Raw genomic sequence first — 20,985 nt, forward strand, 5'->3', positions numbered from 1 at the left:
TAGCGTGACCATGTTCACTCGATAGAGCTTTTTTTGCTACTTATAAGCTTTTATAAAAAAAATCTGTACTTTGTGTCGGACGTAAATTTTTCACCGAAAACCGTCACCACATTTTGTACTCAAAACAAGATGACTTTACAAAGTATTCTGAGAAATCTTTAAAAAAAACATGCAAATACATACATAAGCTACAACAATTTTGCATTTGGTTTATAATATTTTCAATACTACGCTCAAAATGAATTCATCCAAACTACGCTAACCACTTCCATTCGTTCTAACTCTTAGATTTAAGAAAAAATGGCTTCTCTGGTGGTCATAAAAGAACTGGGTTTTGCCAATATTAAATCCCTTATTATGCGCAAGCGTTGAAAATTACACATAACTTGAATTTCATTGTTGTACAGTCGAACGAATCTTTATTGAAAATTGAACCATAACGCCAAAGGAATAGAGTGGAATTTTATTTTGAGGTCTGTGTCCAGGACTGTACAGTCACGGTGTAAAATGCGATTTTAAACCTTAAATGTCTACTGTAAAGAATTTACGAATTCAAATGAATAAGCTTTTGAAATACAGGGTGTTTTATTATTGAAAAACAAAGAAGGAAAAATAGAGACAAGATACGGTACTCATGATTCGCTTTTTACCTGACAATCTTTTGAAATTAATTTGTTTTTTGTAACGTTCAAAAAGCACTTTTACACGTCCCAGTATTACTGTAACCCTACCACTGCTTTGGGATAATAAATGGACCAGTGCTGAGAAGAAGCAACGCAAGAAAGTCAGTCACTATTGGCAGCCTCTTTTTCAAGGCTTTTAGATATTAAGTGTACGTCTGCCACAACTATAACAAAACCAATAGAACTTTACATACTAATGTATCGGATCATCATCATCGTTTCAGCTGAACTGCTGCTGAACATAGGCCTCCCCCAATGGCTTCCACTTCGACCGGTTGGTAGCGGCCTGCATCGAGCGGCTTCGTGCTACCTTTATGAGTTCTTCGGTCCACCTTGTGAATGGACGTTCCACGCTACGTGATCAATCCTCGCCTGGGTAATTTTTAACCAATCACCCTGTATATCTGTTTTGATCGTGACTGTACGCTTAGAATTTTGCAATCCTCGAAAACCTTTACACGGTAAATTGTACATTCTTTGAACGTACACACAATACAACACAATAAGTGGTATTTATGTATAAATTCTTCGGTCATTCTATATTTAATGCGAGAAATTCATTCAGATTTGAGTTTTAGAAGAAAAAAGTCGACTATGAACTCTGTTATTTTCATATAGGGTGTAAAATATTTGGTATTGTTATTTCTGACACAGAATTTATTTTGTGTGCATAATTTTACCGTAGGTTTTTTTCTTACTTAAAGTCTATACTTATTGTCTTATCATTCTCACTTATCCCACTTAATAAAACATATTTTTGGATAATTTCCTGTACCCTCAATTTGGCCAACGTCAAAGCCCGTTCGAAACTATAAATTAATTGAATCAAAGCTGAATCGAACTGTCGCCAATTAATTAACTAATTAAAGGTCAAAGAACATCCAACCCTCTAATTGGGAATCATTTGAACCTTTGTTAAGTTAATTTTCCAATAAAAGGTTTAGTTGAAGTTAAATTTGGAAGTTGCTTTTCCGGGTTAATTTATTTAGAAACAAACAGAAATCAATGAATTTTCAGATTGATGGTGATTTATTAATTTATTAGTTAAGACAGCACAGATCATTGCTTAAATGAACATGCTTTATTTCTTAAATAAACTAGATTACGTTATATTAAATAATGATCATGATATTTCAGATTTTTAAAGATCGTCTAGTTATTCATTTTTGTCTGTTGTGCATTCATATTTCTATATTGGCTAAAAAAATAACGAATACTGCTGGGTTGCACTATCTTACTTTATTAACAAACGTCAAATGTCTGTAAAATTCCATACAAAAAACAACGGCTGTCGTTATAGTTACGGTAAAGCCTTAGTCTGGGTTGCACCATCTTTCTTTAACTTTGACAAACGTCAAAAATCTGTCAAACTCCATACAAAATGCACCGGTTATCGTCATAGTTACCATTAAAGTTGAGTGGTGCGACTGAGCCTTAGGCTGAGTTACACCACCTAATTTTGACCGTAACCCGGTGTTTTTGTATGGAGTTTGACAGATTTTTGACGTTTGTCAAAATTAAAGTAAGATTGTGCAACCCAGCCTTAGTAATCTATGAAACTAGCAGTCAGTAAAATACAGTTCATCAGTTTATTATGCTATGTGTCTTTTAGAGGCAAAAACCCACAAAATAACCCCTTTAAAATACGTCACATTCACGTGGTTTTAAATTTTAATAAACTTTTTGTCTTAACCAATTCCATTATAATGAATGGAAACCACGTTTACTTTTTAACAATAAATCTTAACATAAATAAACAAGTTCGAATTAAACTGTCTCAGGAAGTTAAAATAACTAACAGTCGCCGTAAGACTATTGTGCGTACGCGCATGAATCAAACCCTTTTACTTTTTGCCTTTGTCGTAGCCCAAATAATGCGGCCAACACACTTTGGGGTGATATTTTTTGTTTTAGTTGTAAGTGCTGTATCTTTAATTTTGCAAAATATTTTTAGGTATGTATTTGAATTATTTAAAAAACTCGAGTCCATAACTACCTACCTATTTATCTGTCTATGAAAAGTTCATAGGTACTTTTTTAAATTAAGTCATTTTTCAATATACAGGGAAAAATACACAGAACACAGAAAGAGGTATGTTCTGTGGAAAAATAGATAGGAATCCAAACTTAGTGAAGATAATATCTAATTACAGTTATCGTACCTAAAAAGTTTAAATATACCAGAGGCCCACAGCGCAGCAATCATTTGGTATTATTATATTATTTTTAATGCAGAACAAGGCAGGTAATTTAACCGCAATCGCAACTGTTGTTAAGTGAGTAAGATATTGGTATTGTGTAATAACATACAATACAATAACAGAGGTCCCGGGTTCGATTCCCAGTGGGGGCAGATTTTTCTGTTCGGTTTGGTTGGTGGTAGGGCTTGTTCTAAGTCCGCCTGGCTAGCTACCACCATCTTACCTAAGTCTGTCGCCATAACAATAATAGTAACAGCATTGTTGTGTTCCGGCAGTTAGAAGTGAGATAGCCAGTTCCTTCGTGGTTGAGGATTCCGGGTGAAGCTCGCTTCCACCTTCGGCCTGATCATCACTTTCCATCAGGTGAGATACAGGCCAAGAGCTTCCTCGTTTTGAATAAAAAAACGTTTTAATAAATTGTTGAGCTGGCCTTTCTCTTTGAGCCACGTTCGATCAGGTATAATAATTCCTGTGTTATCCTGCCCGGATCAACATACGTTCTGATCGTTCTTCCTTTATTGATATTCATTCTATTCAAATGAGAGTTTGCAATTAAAACGTTTTATTTTTTACTGGAAGGATATGGGTAAAAGATAAAATGTATTGGAATGGATCACAATATTACTGCTGTTGTACTGTACAATTTGTTAAAAGCTGACAAATTTGACTGCGTTTCTTTTGCCATTTCTTTTCAGTGTTCATCATTTTTTTAACCACTAACTCCCGTATTACAAACGATGCTTAAGTGAAGCAGCAAATCGAACGCACAGCGTTTAATAGAGCTTAAAGTTATATTTTAAGGTTTAATCACATAGAAATGGCGCACATCACTACGTGATTAACCCATTAACCCTCCAGTACACTCAAGATGGCTGCCAGTACATTTTCAACTTATCTGTGAACAGAACTCCAATTCCTACATGAAACAACCATATCATTTCCATTCTTATCTCAGTAAGCACTCTGCAAAGAGTCGAACTAAAATCCAGAGCCAATAACTGACATCTGACTTTGATGACGTCATTAGATTACAAATGGCCGCCGTCGCTCCGTTTTACGCGCCATTCGAAATACATTAATTCACGCGTTTTATTGTCAGTATTATGTGGAACGTAGGGTTGCCAGGTCCTAAAACACAAAAGCCGGACTCTATGCTTCATTTGGCCGGACATGGCACCGACTAATATCACGAGTGAGTACTATCATCATCGGTTGCCTAAATGGCTACATCCTGATGCGTGAGCTTGATATTATTCTGTAACTCGACTTTCATCTGGCGCAGCAGCCACATACACACACACGGCACAGCGACACACACACAAAAGCCGGACGGGCCAATATTTGGCCGGACAAGACCGTAAAAAGCCAAACATGTCCGGCTTAAGCCGGACACCTGGCAGCCCTAGTTGAACGGGATGGGGCCAGTTATTAGATCGGTATGCCTGGTGTTTGGTTGCATTTCATTGATTTTAGGGGAATTTTATTACTTTATTAGGTCGAGGCCTTTGATTATTTTGATTTATTGAGACCTTGGCCTTTGATTTTATGCTGTAGTTTGGCGCAGTGGTTGACCATAGTTCACAGGTTCGATTCCTGTACAAATCTAAATTAAGTCTGCGAGCATTTACCAATTTTGTTGGTGATTTATTACGGGCGCATAATTACGCCATTATAGTCCTTTTAGGAAACCATTTTACGCTATTTTTTTCATTTGAACAGCTACGGGACTATTTCCACACCTCGTTCCCATCGCTGCAACTCCTGTGTAGCCAGGATCTCAGCTTTACCGCCAATAAAAACCCAACCAGTGAAGGTCAAGTTTGTCCCGGGGAAAAGTTAAACTGTCATTGGACCCGCAACGAAATTAATCAGAATAACGTCGGAGGAGTTCGAAGGACTTTGAACAGCTAGTATAGTATGTATATGTTACGGTAAATGTGATAAATGTGAAAATTATGAATAATCGCCGGTTATTATGAATAATTACCTCATGATTTGGTAAATGTGATTAATATGAGATCATTTATGTGTGTATAAAACTAAATAGGCGGCTTAGGGGTGGCCCAAGGGCCACCCCCGCCGCACCTTAACCTATTTTTCACTTTAAATCAAAACAATATGTTAAAGGCATCATGGCAAATTAATGTTACGCAAGAAACAGTCCAAACTCATTTTGCCAAATTATATTAATATGTGATATCAAAAGATAAGGGCTTAAAAGTCTTGGCAGATGATACTGTAATTTCAAAAGATAGCTAGTCCTTGAATCATTCGCAAAAGATAAGTTATTTATCACCGCTAAACCACAGGCCGCGGTCCCTGCGGCGCCTGCGCATCTTACAGACCGCGAATTACCGTGAATCATGTGAAACGCATCGCATCGGTCTGCGGTAGCATCAAATACGCCCTTTTTATCGATTTTATCGATGAATCGTTACGAAGATTACTGAAGACAAAATAATAAATGATGTAAAGGAGAATAATAAAGACCAATATAATGTTGTGTAAAATACTTGTAGAGGTTCAAACATGTGAAAAAGGAACTATAAATACATACACGCACGCCTTCTGGTGCAGAGGGGTAAATACCAGGGATGTTATGGATATGAAGTTTCGGTTATGGATACGGTTACGGATATTAGAATAATATTGTACCGGTTTCGGTTATGGTTACGGATAGTAAATCATTTCGGACTATCCAAAAGTTTCGGATAATTTCGGTCACGGATATGAGAATTTTAAAAAGGTAAAATTTCAATAGCAGGATTCTGCGCGACCCACATAGCCACTTTGTGTACTATTATGACGGTCGGTACCTATGATATAACCGATATCAGAATGGTGCCAGGGGATGCCAAACAAGTAACAAATATTAAAAATATTAAGATTTAGACTCTGCCTTTATCCGAAACTTTTGAATCGGTTTAGGTTACGGATATTTTTTTATTTCGGATATCCGATAGTGTCGGTTACGGTTACGGATATCTATAATGTTATAGATTGGTAAATGGTATGGTATGGTAAAAAACTAGCTGAGTTCGCGACTTCGTGCGCGTGTAGAAACCTTATCACCCAGGGGTATGAAAAATATTTTACTTCTTATTCTTAGACCTACTGTATTCATTAGATCTAAGAATAGGCAAGTAATTTGGATCTATACATTTATTATGCATACAAAATTTCATAAGGATCAGTCAAAGCCGTTACGGAGTTTTGTTACGAAAATTTTATATGTATAATAAAATTACCGTATTTCATGAATTCTTAGTACTGTGATATAATGTAAATAGCCTAGATTTCTCTAAAATATCAATAAATTGCATCCGTAAATAGTCTAGGAAGATTTTACTAGTTCATTTTACATATCCATTTAGCACAATCCTGCCGTATTTGGACAAACATAAACGGAGAAGTATTTATTTATTTATTTGTAAAAGGTATACAAATAGCTTACATACTAAGTTATGTTCTAGCAGTATCGATTTTGATATTTAGCTATAAAAGATATTTTTATTATGCTAGTTCTTGGTACATTACAGATTTTACCTAACACATACTAACTGTGTGTAGTTGAGTTCCTCGGAGGGATTTTTAATGAAACGCGAGCCTTCAGATTGCAGTTCGTGTTGATAAAATTAATCAATTACCTACCATTATTTTAATTTTTGATGAACATCCGTCAACAGAAAATATTTTTTAAATTTTTTGCTTTAAGAACTGCCAAAATTAACTAACCTAATTTAAATCTTAGTTTGGTTTATTACATCGATCATCTTCCATTGGGAGAAGGCTTATGCAAAAAAGACTACATAAATAAATAAATACAATAATACAGGGTGTTTGGTAAATGGGTATATGAGCCGACACTAGCCCATGTTAAAAAAACGGTGTTTGGTAAATGGGTATATGAGCCGACACAAGCCCATGTTAACATGGGCACATAAATGGTATGGTGAAGTCAGAAATTTGATATCATCATTTTATTTTTTTTAATTTTCATACAAAATTAATTTTATAAAATCCGATTTATATGACAATTAAAATAATTAAAATTAAGAAATCAATTTTCTGACTTCACCATACCATTTATATGCCCATGTTAATGTAGGCTAGTGTCGGCTCATATACCCATTTACCTAACATCCTGTATATGTTTAATATAATAATAACATGTGTTTATCTGGTTCAGCGAACTTCGTACCGCTTATGTTCATTAGCATAGATTATAACCATATCACTTCCTAAAGTAAAGCTTTTAAATTATCAATTAAAACGGTAAAATAAAGACCGGTAGTTTATTACCTATAATACCGGTATTAACCTACAAGTGATTTTATATCGCTTCCTTTAATTATATCATTTGTGTAAATTAAACCGCAGTTTGTAAAGCCAATAAGTAATATATTGTGTGCAATAAATGTATGAAATTTATCACTTAATATGAAATTATTTGATCGGGTCTCGTTTCTGTATAAATAAATGAGAACAGAGCAGGTTTACTGTTATTAATTCATTCAATGCTCTTAGTGTATAACTAGCGGCCGCCCGCGACTTCATACGCGTGGATCCCGTTTTACCCTCTTAGGGGTGGAGTTTCGTAAAATCTTTTCTTAGCGGATGCCTACGTCATAACATCTACCTGCATGCCAAATTTCAGCGCGATCCGTCCAGTGGTTTGGGCTGTACGTTGATAGATCACTATGTCAGTCAGTCACCTTTGAGTTATACATATATTTAGACTTTTAGTGTAATACTACATTTAATAAAAGAGATGTCTGGAAGAGATCGTTTGCTAGCAATAAGACCGCCATTTCAAGTTTGAAATAGTAATAAAACTATTAAAACTAAAGTTTTCTCTACTTATGCTAAAGTAATCTCCCAAGCGTGACACCTTTAATAGCGTGCTAGTTAAACTGTCTTAACTATTACTTGAAACCCTTAAGTTTATGGCTTATAGTTTCCATGGTTTGGATCTAAATGGCGCTGTTACAAGTTATTTGAAGTAATTACGAGTAATAGTTGAAGGTATTAATTAAAGTGTGACGTAAAATAATGACTAATTGACAGGCGCGGACACTGGCACAAATAAACGGGGGTTTAACCTCTTTAAAAAAGAAAGATTTATTACGATGAAAATCACTTAGTTAAGGACAGAGAAGATATACAGAAAAAAGACAGGCAGACAAATATTACAAGGAAATAAAAAGTGAACTGAGTAGTGCTATCCTGTCGCAACAGCGATGCCCATCGCAATGGGACTCCACTCAGCATATGCCGTGGCCCACGGTGGGGAAGGCCACGTCGCTGGTTTTCAGTGTGCCCCATTCTTTAGGGGTTAAGAGGTTTGTTTGCCACTAAATAAAAAATAAGAAAAGCATTTTGTTTCATTTTTTATTTACACTGCGTTTACTCCAGTTTTTATCGGTTTTACTGACAAATATGTCGTCCTTTCTACATTTTACATAATCTAATCAGATCAACCATGCTTCTTTTCAATTACCTTCCATAATATCAAAGCATACTAAATCAATCTTTTTCTCCTTAATTATGGAGAAAAAGCTACTTAAAGGTACCTACATTAAAATCCATCGAAGGTGTATTATGAAGCTTAAAGCTTGTAATTTTAGATAAGATTAGCATCTATTTATAATTTTATGATATGCATGGAATTTACATTTTTGATATAAGAAATATCCCTTTTAAATGAACAGTAGTCGCCACGTCATATTAAAGATTTTCGTTTCAAAATGACATCAATTACAACTACATAAGATATTCTTCCGTCTCTTCGTCCTAAAATTGGGTACCTAATGTCCGTTTTCACCACCAATCCCTAATTTTTAAGTGACCTCTATGATAACATATAACATAAATTTTGTTTTCATAGGAGTCACTTAAAAATTAGGGATTGATGGTGAAAACGGGCATAAGGCTCTTTGTCATTATGACACCATGGTGGTGCCATTAGTTCTGCCTCTTTCAACTTGTACTGGTTGCGCAACCATAATGTTGCTGGGGCAACAAAATGTAGCTATTTGGTATAGTAGCTTATGACACCACAGTGTCGCGCCCGGTGTGGCGCCACTATGGTGTCATGGTACCGTGCTGGTGTCCTAAAGAGATAGTGACCTAAACTTAGCATGAAAATAACAAGTAAAAAAATTTAAGTTGCAAGATTTGCCTACACCAGACATGTGATAAAAAGGGTGTGATAAGACCAGGGGTTAAAAAGTGGTGTAATTTACAAGCTTTTATATACTTATATAAAAGCTTGTAAATTAAAAAAAATTATATACTTATATAAAAGCTTGTAAATTACACCACTTTTTAACCCCTTTTCAACATTATTACATTCATTCCAAAACGAAAAAATACAGGATGATTTAAAAACGCGATCAGCATCACGGTACCCAAGCTATCATCAAGTTTTGCCGGGGGCGGTCAAAGTTAGACGTACGGCCGGTAAATACGGGCTTTATCCGGCGGGTCTGGTGTCAAAGTGGCGAAACAACACTTTGCAATTTTCTTTTGAAGATTACAAGGTTTTAGTAACGGAGAGAGGTAATTTTGGGGTCTTTGGTTTGTATTGCACGTGTTAAAGTGTACTTATAACGGAATTTAAGCCTTTAATATGGTTCAAATTGGCTACATAAGTGGGGCGCGTATTTTTTTCTTTACGGTCTTTATTGCTTTTTGAATCATGACAATATTTATTAAACTTTTACACGTCATGCCTCAGTTATTTTAAGCGTAATTAACTGATGTTTTTGTATCGATTATGACAGAATTTTGACGTTTGTTAAAAATAAAGTGAGATGCAACTTGTATTTAATGTAATTGTCTTTTATACTTGTTAATTAATGAAAAAAAAAACTGTTAATCAAATGAAAATAAAAAAAAAACCAACCGAATTGAGAACCTCCTTTTTGAAGTCTGTTATAATGCATTTCACCAAATACTTAACGCCAACACAAGCCAATAAGGCGATAAAAATCACACTCCCAACTCACAAACTTGGTAGCATAAACGTTATCTCTCCCAATAAATATCCGTTCAAAATTACACACTAAAAGGATTTATTATTTTAATGCCAGTATCTGTTATAACCCTGTATACGATGATAGGCTGTCGAACTGTCAATGTAATAAGGGAGGCTTGTTTAAAACGCTTTTGTTCTTTTTTGATTTGAAAATCGAATGGAACGTGTTTTTAACGAGCGTTTTATTTGTCTGTGGGATAAGGATAGGTTTAGTTCAAGGTTATTATCTGTGGTGGGAATCTGTTCGATTTTTAAAATAAGACCCGACTTTTTTGTTTATAATTGAANATTTATTTTATTTAAATAATAGGCAATACTAAAAAAAAATACATAAAATGCTCAGAAAATGCCAAAAAATAATAAAAAATTAAACTTTTTGAAAAAAATCTGCATTTAAATTCGTGTTTTTTTGATAAATTTCTCCAAATAATGCCCCTATAACAGGTGGTTTTTATTACTTTGTGTTATTCTTTATCGTATTACCTTTGTAAAACCAAAAATCGCATGTCTCTATCCCTATCACAACGTTTGCAATGATCGTTTGAACAAAGGCCTGCCACCAAATTATTCTCCGCTATAGTCTGGTGAAGTGAGTGTCTCTCTCCGAAAAGCGGGACCGAGCCTGTCCCGCGCGGGACATTTAAATTTGATTTAAAAATCGGGACTTCCCGCCAAAATCGGGACGTCTGGCAACGCTGGCGTGGACGCACAGGGTGACACACGAACCAATCACAGAGCTCTATTCAACGCTGTGCGTTCGATTTGCTGCTTCACTTAAGCAAGTATCGTTTGTGAATACGGTCGTTTCTTCTCTTTGGCTTCATTTACATCATTACATACCATTATAGAACACCAATATTGTAGAGGTTAAAATAAGTATTCGAATAAGAAACTAACTTTTCCAGCGACTTCGTACGCGTGAAAATTCCTTATCAGTTATCAGATCACCTAAAACTCATTTCGTTTTGTAAGCTTTAAAAAGCACTTTTACCTCTCAGTATTAAATCTACTACTGCTTCGGGACAATAAATGGGCCTAAGGCTAGGAGTATGAAAATTTTGCGTCCTATTCTCAGACCTACTGAATATTATACATACCTACAAAATTTCATAAGGATCGTCAAGCCTTTTCGGAGTTTTGTCACACCACAATGTGACAAGACAATAGACAGTTTGACACCATACCCCAATAATTCGAAACCACAACATTTTTAAAAAGATCCTTCATTCTGGTCTTAAAAACTTAATTAATTTTAAATTACCTGTAAATTACGATTTTTGTTCGCATTGTAATTGAAAAAAATAGTTTAATTGAATTGATAAAATAGTGACGTCACTTGCTTGTAGTGCCATACAAAATCTATGGAAGAGTTTCGTTTTGACAGTTTTAAAAAGTACGTCAATTGATTGGTGGTGTCAACATGTCTATTTTATATCCTATTTCATGACTTCTTGGTACTGTGATATAATGTAAATAGTCTAGATTTCTATAAAATATCACTAAACTGCATCCGTAAATAGTCTAGGAAGATTTTACTAGTTCATTTTACATTTTCTTAATCTTTCCATATTTGGACAAACATAAACGGATAAGTATTTATTTATTTATTCGTAAATGGCTCACATCCTAAGTTACGTTCTAGCACTATCGATTTTGATATTTAGCTATAAAAGATGTTTTTATTAGGCTAGTTCTTGGTACAGATTTTACTTATCACATTCTAACTGTGTGTACTCGTAGTTGAGTGCGCTACTAACTTCCTCAGAGGGATTTTTAAAATGAAACGCGAGCCTTCAGATTGCAATTTGTGTTGAAAAAATTAATCAATTATCATTTTTATAATTTTTGATGGGCGACGTCGACGGATTCAACAGAAAACATTTTTTAATTTTTTTGTTTTAAGAACTGCCAAAATTAACTAACCTATTTTAAATCTTAGTTTGGTCTATTACATCGATCATCTTCCATGAGAAGGCTTATGCAAAAAATACTACATAAATAAATAAATACAATAATATATTTTATCTATACTTACTTATAATAAATCTGTAGAGAGGTCAATTCTGTACATGAAATATATTTTCAAAATAACTATCAGGGGGTGATTAGTTATCGATACTGATGCCGAAAATGCAATCAGTAAAATTTTTGTCTGTCTGTCTGTCTGTATGTTCCTTATAGAAACAAAAACTACTCGACGGATTTTAACGAAACTTGGTACAATTATTCTTCATACTCCTGGGCAGGTTAAAGGATACTTAGGAATTCCCACGGGAACGGGATTTAGTGAGAAAATCGTTGTATGAAAAATCTAAACCGCTTAAGTTAGACGCTTCAAATTTTTCATGTAGGTACCTTAGTAAACTTAAAGCTTAATTATTACNTTCTGGGGTGCCTTAGTTTATAATTTATATTATGACGGGGGGGTGGGGGGTGGGGGGGGGTGCCGCCCCGGGTGCCAACCTATGCTACGCCGCCACTGTTCCCGAAATTCTCACGGGAACATGAATTAGCAGGAAAATCCTTTTGTATGAAAAATCTAAACCGCTTAAGTTAGACGCTTGAAATTTGACATTCAGGTACCTTAGTAAACTTAAAGCTTAGTTACAACAGGATATTGCAAAATTTCCACGGGAACGGGAGTTAGCGGGAAAAAACATTTGTATGAAAAAATCTAAACCGCGTAAGATAGACGCTTGAAATTTGGCATGCAGGTACCTTAGTAAACTTAAAGCTTAGTTACAACAGGATATTGCAAAATTTCCACGGGAACGGGAGTTAGCGGGAAAAAGCATTTGTATAAAAATATCTAAACCGCATAAGATAGACGCTTGAAATTTGTCATACAGGTATCTTAGTAAACTTAAAGCTTAGTTACAACAGGATATTGCAAAATTCCCACGGGAACGGGAGTTAGCGGGAAAAAACATTTGTATGAAAAAATCTAAACCGCGTAAGATAGATGAAGGGGGTAAAACGGGATCCACGCGTACGAAGTCGCGGGCGGCCGCTATGTTTAATATAACAATAACATGTGTTTATCTGGTTCAGCGAACTTCGTACCGCTTAAGTTCATCAGCATAGATTATAACCATATCACTTCCTAAAGTAAAGCGTTTAAATTATCCATTAAAACGGTAAAATAAAGACCGGTAGTTTATTACCTATAATACCGGTATTAACCTACAAGTGATTTTATATCGCTTCCTTTAATTATATCATTTGTGTAAATTAAACCGCAGTTTGTAAAGCCAATAAGTAATATATTGTGTGCAATAAATGTATGAAATTTATCACTTAATATGAAATTATTTGATCGGGTCTCGTTTCTGTATAAATAAATGAGAACAGAGCAGGTTTACTGTTATTAATTCATGCAATGCTCTTAGTGTATAACTAGCGGCCGCCCGCGACTTCGTACGCGTGGATCCCGTTTTACTCCCTTAGGGTGGAGTTTCGTAAAATCCTTTCTTAGCGGATGCCTACGTCATAACATCTACCTGCATGCCAAATTTCAGCCCGATCCGTCCAGTGGTTTGGGCTGTGCGTTGATAGATCACTATGTCAGTCAGTCAGTCAGTTACCATAATATATTTAGATGCAATGCTATTAATGTATAATAGAGGAGCGCATAGCTGAGTCAGTGCCCGAGGTATGGAAGCGGCACGGGAGGGGTGACATAATTATGACGTGTCAGGGCATACAAGTCTGAAGCACATCTGAAATCTTGCTGACGTTTGACGTCACAATAACAGCCCCCCGTGCCGACTTGTATGCTCTGTCACGTCATATTATGTCACCCCTGTATAGAGTAGAACTACACTGAACTGTCCTTTATTTGACACTGACAGGGGGCCACCGTCAATAGCAGATCGCTAGTTCCGACTTTTGCCACGGTGGAAACCATGTAGTTGAACGAAGATGGTGGCGCCCGTCTGTCAATGTCGTCGGTGGGACATTTCAGTGTAGTTCATCTATAACTCCCATACCTCAGGCACTGAGTTATACGCTAGACCTGTAGTAGTGTATCATCATTTTGTCGGCCGTTTGGTGTAGTGGTTCAGAACGGACTACTATGCCGAGAGGTCCCGGGTTCGATTCCCGGCCGGGCAGAAATTGAAATGATGAATTTTAATTTCTGTGACGGGTCTGGGTGTTACTATGTATAATATGTATGTATTTAAAAAAAGTATATAAGTAGTATATCCGTTAAGCTAGCACCCATAACACAAGCATATTAATTGCTTACTTTGGAGCTAGATGGCGCTGTGTGAGATTGTCCAAAGATATTTATTTATTTATCATCATCATCATGCAGCCATAGGACGTCCACTGCTAAACATACTTAGGCCACCTCCAATCTTTTCCACAATGACCAATGATTTCAACAATGGTCCGTTGGTGGCGGCCTGCATCCAGCGCCTTCCTGCTACCTTTATGAGGTCATCGGTCCACCTTGATACCCCTACGCTGCCGCGCAGCGCTTTCCGGTACGGTAATGAGTACTTACATTTAATGAAAGAGTTGTCTGTAAGAGATCGTTTGCTAGCATAAAACCATTTCAAGTTTGCTTCTATAATAAAACTATTAAAACTAAAGTTTTCTCTACTTATGCTAAAGTAATCTCCCAAGAGATACCTTTAATAGCGTGCTAGTTAAACTGTCTTAACTATTACTTCGAACCCTTAAGTTTATGGCTTATAGTTTTCATGGTTTGGATCCAAATGGCGCTGTTACAAGTTATTTGAAGTAATTAATAGTTGAAGGTATTAATTGAAGTGTGACGTAAAATAATGACTAATTGACAGGCGCCATTTAAAAAAATCGGTCAGTCAATCATTTTCCAATTGACACTGGCACAAATAAACGGGGGTTTAACCTCTTAGGCCCAGTTTTTTTTATCCGTAGTTAAAGTAACTGTTAAATTTTGCTAAAAATAGTTAAATATTAACAAAATGTAAAGTAATAGTTAAAAAATGTACTAAAAGTCAAGCTAACCATTGTTGGAAAAACATTTTTTCTGATATAACCACTTGTCATTTGACATTCTGTCAAATTTAACTATTGGATATTTTAACCACGGATCAAAAAACTGGTTCTTAGAGGTACTACTAAATAAAAAAGAAGAAAAGCATTTTATTTATTACTAGCTTTTGCCCGCGGCTTCACCCGCGTGAAATTTCGTTTGTCACAGATCGTCATAAATTATAGCCTATATGTTATTCTGGGTTATAAACAATAATACTGTAAAGTTTCATCAAAATCCGTTCAGTAGTTATTGCGTGAAAGAGTAACAAACATCCAGACATCCAAACTTTCGCATTTATAATATTAGTAGGATAGGACACTGCGTTTATTCTAGTTTTTATCAGTTCTCCGACAAATATGGTCGCCCTTGCTACATTTTACATAATCAGTTCAACCATGCTCTTTTTCAATTACCTTCCATAATATCAAAGCATACTAAATCAATCTTTTTCTCTTTAATTATGGAGAAAAAGCTACTTAAAGGTGTATTAAAATCCATCGAAGGTGTATTATGAAGCTTGAAACTTGTAATTTTAGATGAGATAAGCATCTATGTATTTATAATTTTATGATATGCATGGAATTTACATTTTTGATATAAGAAATATCCCTTTTTATTGAACAGTAGTCGTCACGTCATATTAAAGATTTTCGTTTCAAAATGGCATCAATTACCTACAACTACATAAGATATTATTTCGTTTCGTCGTCCTAAAATTGGGTACCTAATGTCCGTTTTCACCATCAATCCCTAATTTTTATGGTACCCCTATGATAACACATATCAGAAATATTTATAGGGGTCACTTAAAAATTAGGGATTGATGGTGAAAACGGGCATAAGGCTCTTTGTCATTATGACACCATAGTGGTGCCATTAGTTCTGTCTGCCTCTTTCAACTTGTACAGGTAAATACTTGGAGGGTACTTGGTTTTCGCTTGGTTGCGTAACCGTAATGTTGCTGGGGCAACAAAATGTAGCTATTTGGTATAGTAGCTTATGACACCACAGTGTCGCACCCGGTGTGGCGCCACTATGGTGTCATGGTGCCGTGATGGTGTCATAATGAGATAGAGACCTAAACTTAGCATGAAAATAACAAGTAAAAAATTTTAAGTTGCAAGATTTGCCTACCTACACCAGAGTACCAGACATGTGAAAGTAAATAAAAGCTTGTAAATACACCACTTTTTAACCCCTTTTCAACATTATTACATTCATTCCAAAAAGAAAAAATACAGGGTGATTTTAAAACGCGATCAGCATCACGGTATCCAAGCTATCATCAAGTTTTGCCGGGGGCGGTCAAAGTTAGACGTACGGCCGGTAAATACGGGCTTTATCCGGCGGGTCTGGTGTCAAAGTGGCGAAACAACACTTTGCAATTTTCTTTTGAAGATTACAAGGTTTTAGTAACGGAGAGAGTTAATTTTGGGGTCTTTGCTTTTTATTGCACGTGTTAAAGGATACTTATAGCGGAATTCAAGCCTTTAATATGGTTCAAATTGGCTACATAAGTGGGTGCGTATTTTTTTCTTTACGCTCTTTATTGCTTTTTGAATCATGACAATATTTATTAAACTTTTTCACATGCCTCAGTTGCACCACCTTAATTTTAACCGTAATAATAACTAATGTTTTTGTATCGAGTATGACAGAATTTTGACGTTTGTTAAAAATAAAGTAAGATGCAACTTGTATTTATTGTAATTGTCTTTTTATACTTGTTAATTAATGAAAAAAAACTGTTTATCAAATACAAATTTTTAAAAAACCAACCGAATTGAGAACCTCCTTTTTGAAGTCGGTTAAAATGCATTTCACCAAATACTTAACGCCAACACAAGCCAACAAGGCGATAAAAATCACACTCCCAACTCACAAACTTGGTAGCATAAACGTTATCTCTCCCAATAAATATCCGTTCAAAATTACACACTAAAAGGATTTATTATTTTAATGCCAGTATCTGTTATAACCCTGTATACGATGATAGGCTGTCGAACTGTCAATGTAATAAGGGAGGCTTGTTTAAAACGCTTTTGTTCTTTTTTGATTTGAAAATCGAATGGAACGTGTTTTTAACGAGCGTTTTATTTGTCTGTGGGATAAGGATAGGTTTAGTTCAAGGTTATATTATCTGTGGTGGGAATCTGTTCGATTATTAAAATAAGACTCGACTTTTTTGTTAATAATTGAATTAATACATATTCATTTTCCTGGTGATTAAACACATTGCGGGACTTTATCGACGTACGAGAAGTCCAGTTTTGTTTTGGTTTTATATTACTACTTTAGCTTGTTTTCGATTCCAAAAGGCCCTCATTTTATCAATTTGACGAATGATTGGCAACGAATGTCCTGTGTATATTCTCATTTCAAATTGGTGTAATTCTTTTTTTTTTCTTATTATTATTTTAATGGCGTATACTTGATCACTTGATTCGCCATTGTCATGTGTTTAAAGAACCACGGTGGACGGTAGAGTTTGAATTTTGCCCGGTAATAGGATAATTTATTCCATTCTTTATTGTTTGTTTTTTTTTCTTATTGCAGTGCCATTATAAACTTACATGGCATAACGCTTAGAGTAGGCGCACACCGTTGATTTTTCGTCGGCCGATAGTTTAGCCGGGCAGTTGATCAGTATGGGCATGTATGGGAGTGCGCACACTACGCCGATTCGATTTGGCCGATTCTTCATACAAATTAAAATCGGGCACAACTATCGGCTAACTAAAAATCAACGGTGTGCGCCTACTCTTACTGTCCACCAAGAAGTCCTTGTTATTTCGATTTGAAAAACGTTCTATAGGTATTCTCATTTTAAATNTCTATATATATAAAAGAAAGTCGTGTTAGTTACTTCGTTTATAACTCAAGAACGGCTGAACCGATTTAGCTGAAAATTGTCAGGGAGGTAGTTTAGAGCCAGGAGAAGGACATAGGATACTTTTTATCCCGTTCGAAATAAAAAAAGTCTGCTTATTTATTGACATTAAGGCGGAACAAAGTTCGCCGGGTCAGCTAGTTTTAAATAGTCGTAACTCTTTTGATTTTTTACAGCGACCACAGTTTTATAAAATTTGAAGAATGAGCCAATTCTTAATTCAAAATTCAAATTGTCATAACTCTTTTGTTTCTTTTTCCCGCCAAGGAGTTCAACCTTTTTTTATTAACGTTCTTAATTCAAACTCTTTTGTTTTGTTCCAGCTGCCATCGAGTCATTACACGCGCCTACCGGCGGCGGCGTGGAGTTGCCATGCGACATCACCCCAGCGCTGCCCGACGACACAGTCGGGCTGGTGATATGGTACAAGCAGGGGCACGACACGCCCATATACTCGTGAGTATTTTTATTTATATTTATTGAAAATTTTCTGCACGTTTTACAGGGTTCCCCCGCCAAATAAGATGGCGATGTGAATATCGTTAAAAGCCTGATCATAACTATTAACTTATTTGTGATCTAAAATCATCATCTCATTGTAATTTACTGATGATATGGTTACGATCAGGGGCACGACACGCCCATATATTCGTGAGTATTTTTGAACAGCCTAGCTGTAATATTAATATAGCCTAGCCGTATTATATCTAATCTGTAAGTACCCTAAGACCAATGTTTGGTACTCTTTTACTCAGGCATTTTATACCAATGCTGGGCCAAGATTTTCCCCTATTGTCTGCCTGGCGACAAAGTCGGGCTGGTGATATGGTACAAGCCGGGGCACGACACGCCCATATACTCGTGAGTATTTTTATACAAGTTATCTAAATCTACAGAGTGGAATTTTGTAATGCCACCTGGAGGGAAAGTACTCTTAATATTGTAGATATAATTTTTTTCTCAAAGGAAACATTCCTTTGTTTTTGAAAAGAAATAGAACTCTTTCTTTTCAAAAATAAAGGCGACTTCGTACGCGTGGATACCGCTTTACCCCCTTAGGGTGGAGTTTCGTAAAATCCTTTCTTAGCGGATGCCTACGTTATAACATCGACCTGCATGCCAAATTTCAGCCCGATCCGTCCAGTGGTTTGGGCTGTGCGTTGATAGATCACTATGTCAGTCAGTCACCTTTGAGTTATAATTTAGACGAGCGTAGTTGTAAACAACACTGCAAACTAATATTTACCTGCCAACCTAACTGTTACTCGATAACATCAAACAATTTCAATCTCAGTCCACATGCAAATACGTTACATTCTCCAAACCATACGACTTTAACGCACAAACTTTTTATTATTACTACCGAAGTTCGAAAATTGTATTGGATTCTCGCACTTTTATGGCCTCGTATAATGTTAACCTGATCCGGTCTTGGTTTACAACTTTGATGTTTTAAACTATGGTTGCCAGGAATTATGGGGAAAAAGCATGGAGGCAAGTCAATTATTGGAGATAGAAGGTCTAAAAAAGCATGTATAGATCGTTTCATCCACAAAGACGCGCCCCACCAATTTTTGGTCGAGGGAAGCGCGGGGTGCGGGGAGTTGATCCGAGCAATCCGAGCGTCATTATTGTAGTGTGCGTGTGCACTCATGGATAATTAGCGTGTACCGATAACACTCAAATATTAGCGGAGGAATGGTGAGGCGCGTCTTCGTGGATGAAACGATCTAATAAGTAGGGTAGGTGCACCAGTCCCACACCAGGAACCAGTAGTACACCATTTCTAATTTCACATCAAAATATTAACAATCTGTCGAATTTCCCGCCACTTTTGTTACGTTTGGTAGCACTGCCGTACTTCTACCAATCATTAGTCATAAATAAAAGCGACAAACACGACTTGGTACGATCTGGTCAATCTTAGGCACATTGCGACTTTCCACATTGATTGTTAAATAAAAATAAACCTTACAGCTATTAAGAAAATTGGAATGAGCTACTTGATTCTATGATAGACAAGGAGTAGTTAATTCTTTTTTGCAATGATTGTTGTAATAATTGAGTCACAATATCAAAGTTACTTTTAAAATGTCGCTTATTCGGTTTGTTACTGGTACACCCACCCTAGACGATGTCCACTTTGCACGTATGGTCTCATAATACCTCTTTAAAGTTACAATTTCCATTAATCCTTTCCCAAATAATTTTATACAGTTGCCGATTTGCTATTTGTTTTTAAAGGCACATAAAAGCTATAGAAGGGCTGGAAGACGTAGTGTGGCCAAGCCCCCACCAGGTCACCGATGATCTGGTGAAGGTCGCGGGAAGAGCCTGGATGCGGGCAGCGCAGGACCGATCATTGTGGAAATCCTTGGGGGAGGCCTTTGTCCAGCAGTGGACGTCATTTGGCTGAAACGAACTAAAACTTAAAGAACTCGTCATAATTTTAAAACGGCTAAAAATTATCTTGGTGATGAATGAGAAACTTTTTATAGATAATTAACTTTTAAAAAAAANCATAAGTCGGTTAAAGTTGGTTGATGGTTGACGCGTATAAAAGAAGAAATTAGTCTAGTGCCCAAAGTTCTGTATACCTAAGTAGGGGTCGAAATTAATTACATAATTAAAAAAAAAAACTAAATTTCGGCCCATCGAGAGTCTTCTTGCGCTGCAGCTTCTAAGCACTGGCCCTTTTATTGTCCCGAAGCAGTGGTAGGGTTAATACTGGGACGTGTAAAAGTGCCTTTTCAAAGCCTACTTGCAAAAATAATATGAGTAGTATTTCGTCATTGACGTCGTAGTTCTGTCAAAGAACTAATGCGCATTTACAAATAAATGGTTCACATTTTGATAGATGATAAGGTCAAAGGTAAATTATATAGAACGATAGCTAATTTAATTTCACGCACGAAACCACGTCAAAATAAACGATCAAATGCGTAACAAGATAATCATGGCTTATGTAAATTAGGCGGCCATTTTGGCAGTCACGTTCACAAGATGGCGTCTGTCAAACGCTTTGATCTTGCCGACAACCGACAAGATGTTAATATGACAGCTCAATTCCAAAGTCGTGCTTGTGACATTCTAGATTAATTTATGCCCGTATTCACAAACGATGCTTGCTTAAGCGGAGCAGC

The 20,985-nt window shown here is 36.1% G+C and overlaps 1 protein-coding gene across 1 annotated transcript in view; it reads left to right on the forward strand.

Annotated features, from left to right (window-relative positions):
- Positions 1-18,165: 18,165 nt before the first annotated feature.
- The window catches only part of LOC114355636 (synaptogenesis protein syg-2-like), a gene marked incomplete at both ends in the record, with an annotated part of 60,305 nt that continues 57,485 nt past the window's right edge, over positions 18,166-20,985 (forward strand). Inside the window, one exon of the mRNA XM_028308615.1 lies at positions 18,166-18,298. Within this exon, the coding sequence (XP_028164416.1) occupies positions 18,166-18,298 (133 nt within the window). The remainder of the gene's footprint in view (positions 18,299-20,985) is intronic.

This window comes from Ostrinia furnacalis, unplaced genomic scaffold (assembly GCF_004193835.3).
Source record: "Ostrinia furnacalis isolate ACB-3 unplaced genomic scaffold, ASM419383v2 OfSCF0051, whole genome shotgun sequence".
Taxonomy (NCBI): Eukaryota; Metazoa; Arthropoda; class Insecta; order Lepidoptera; family Crambidae; genus Ostrinia; species Ostrinia furnacalis.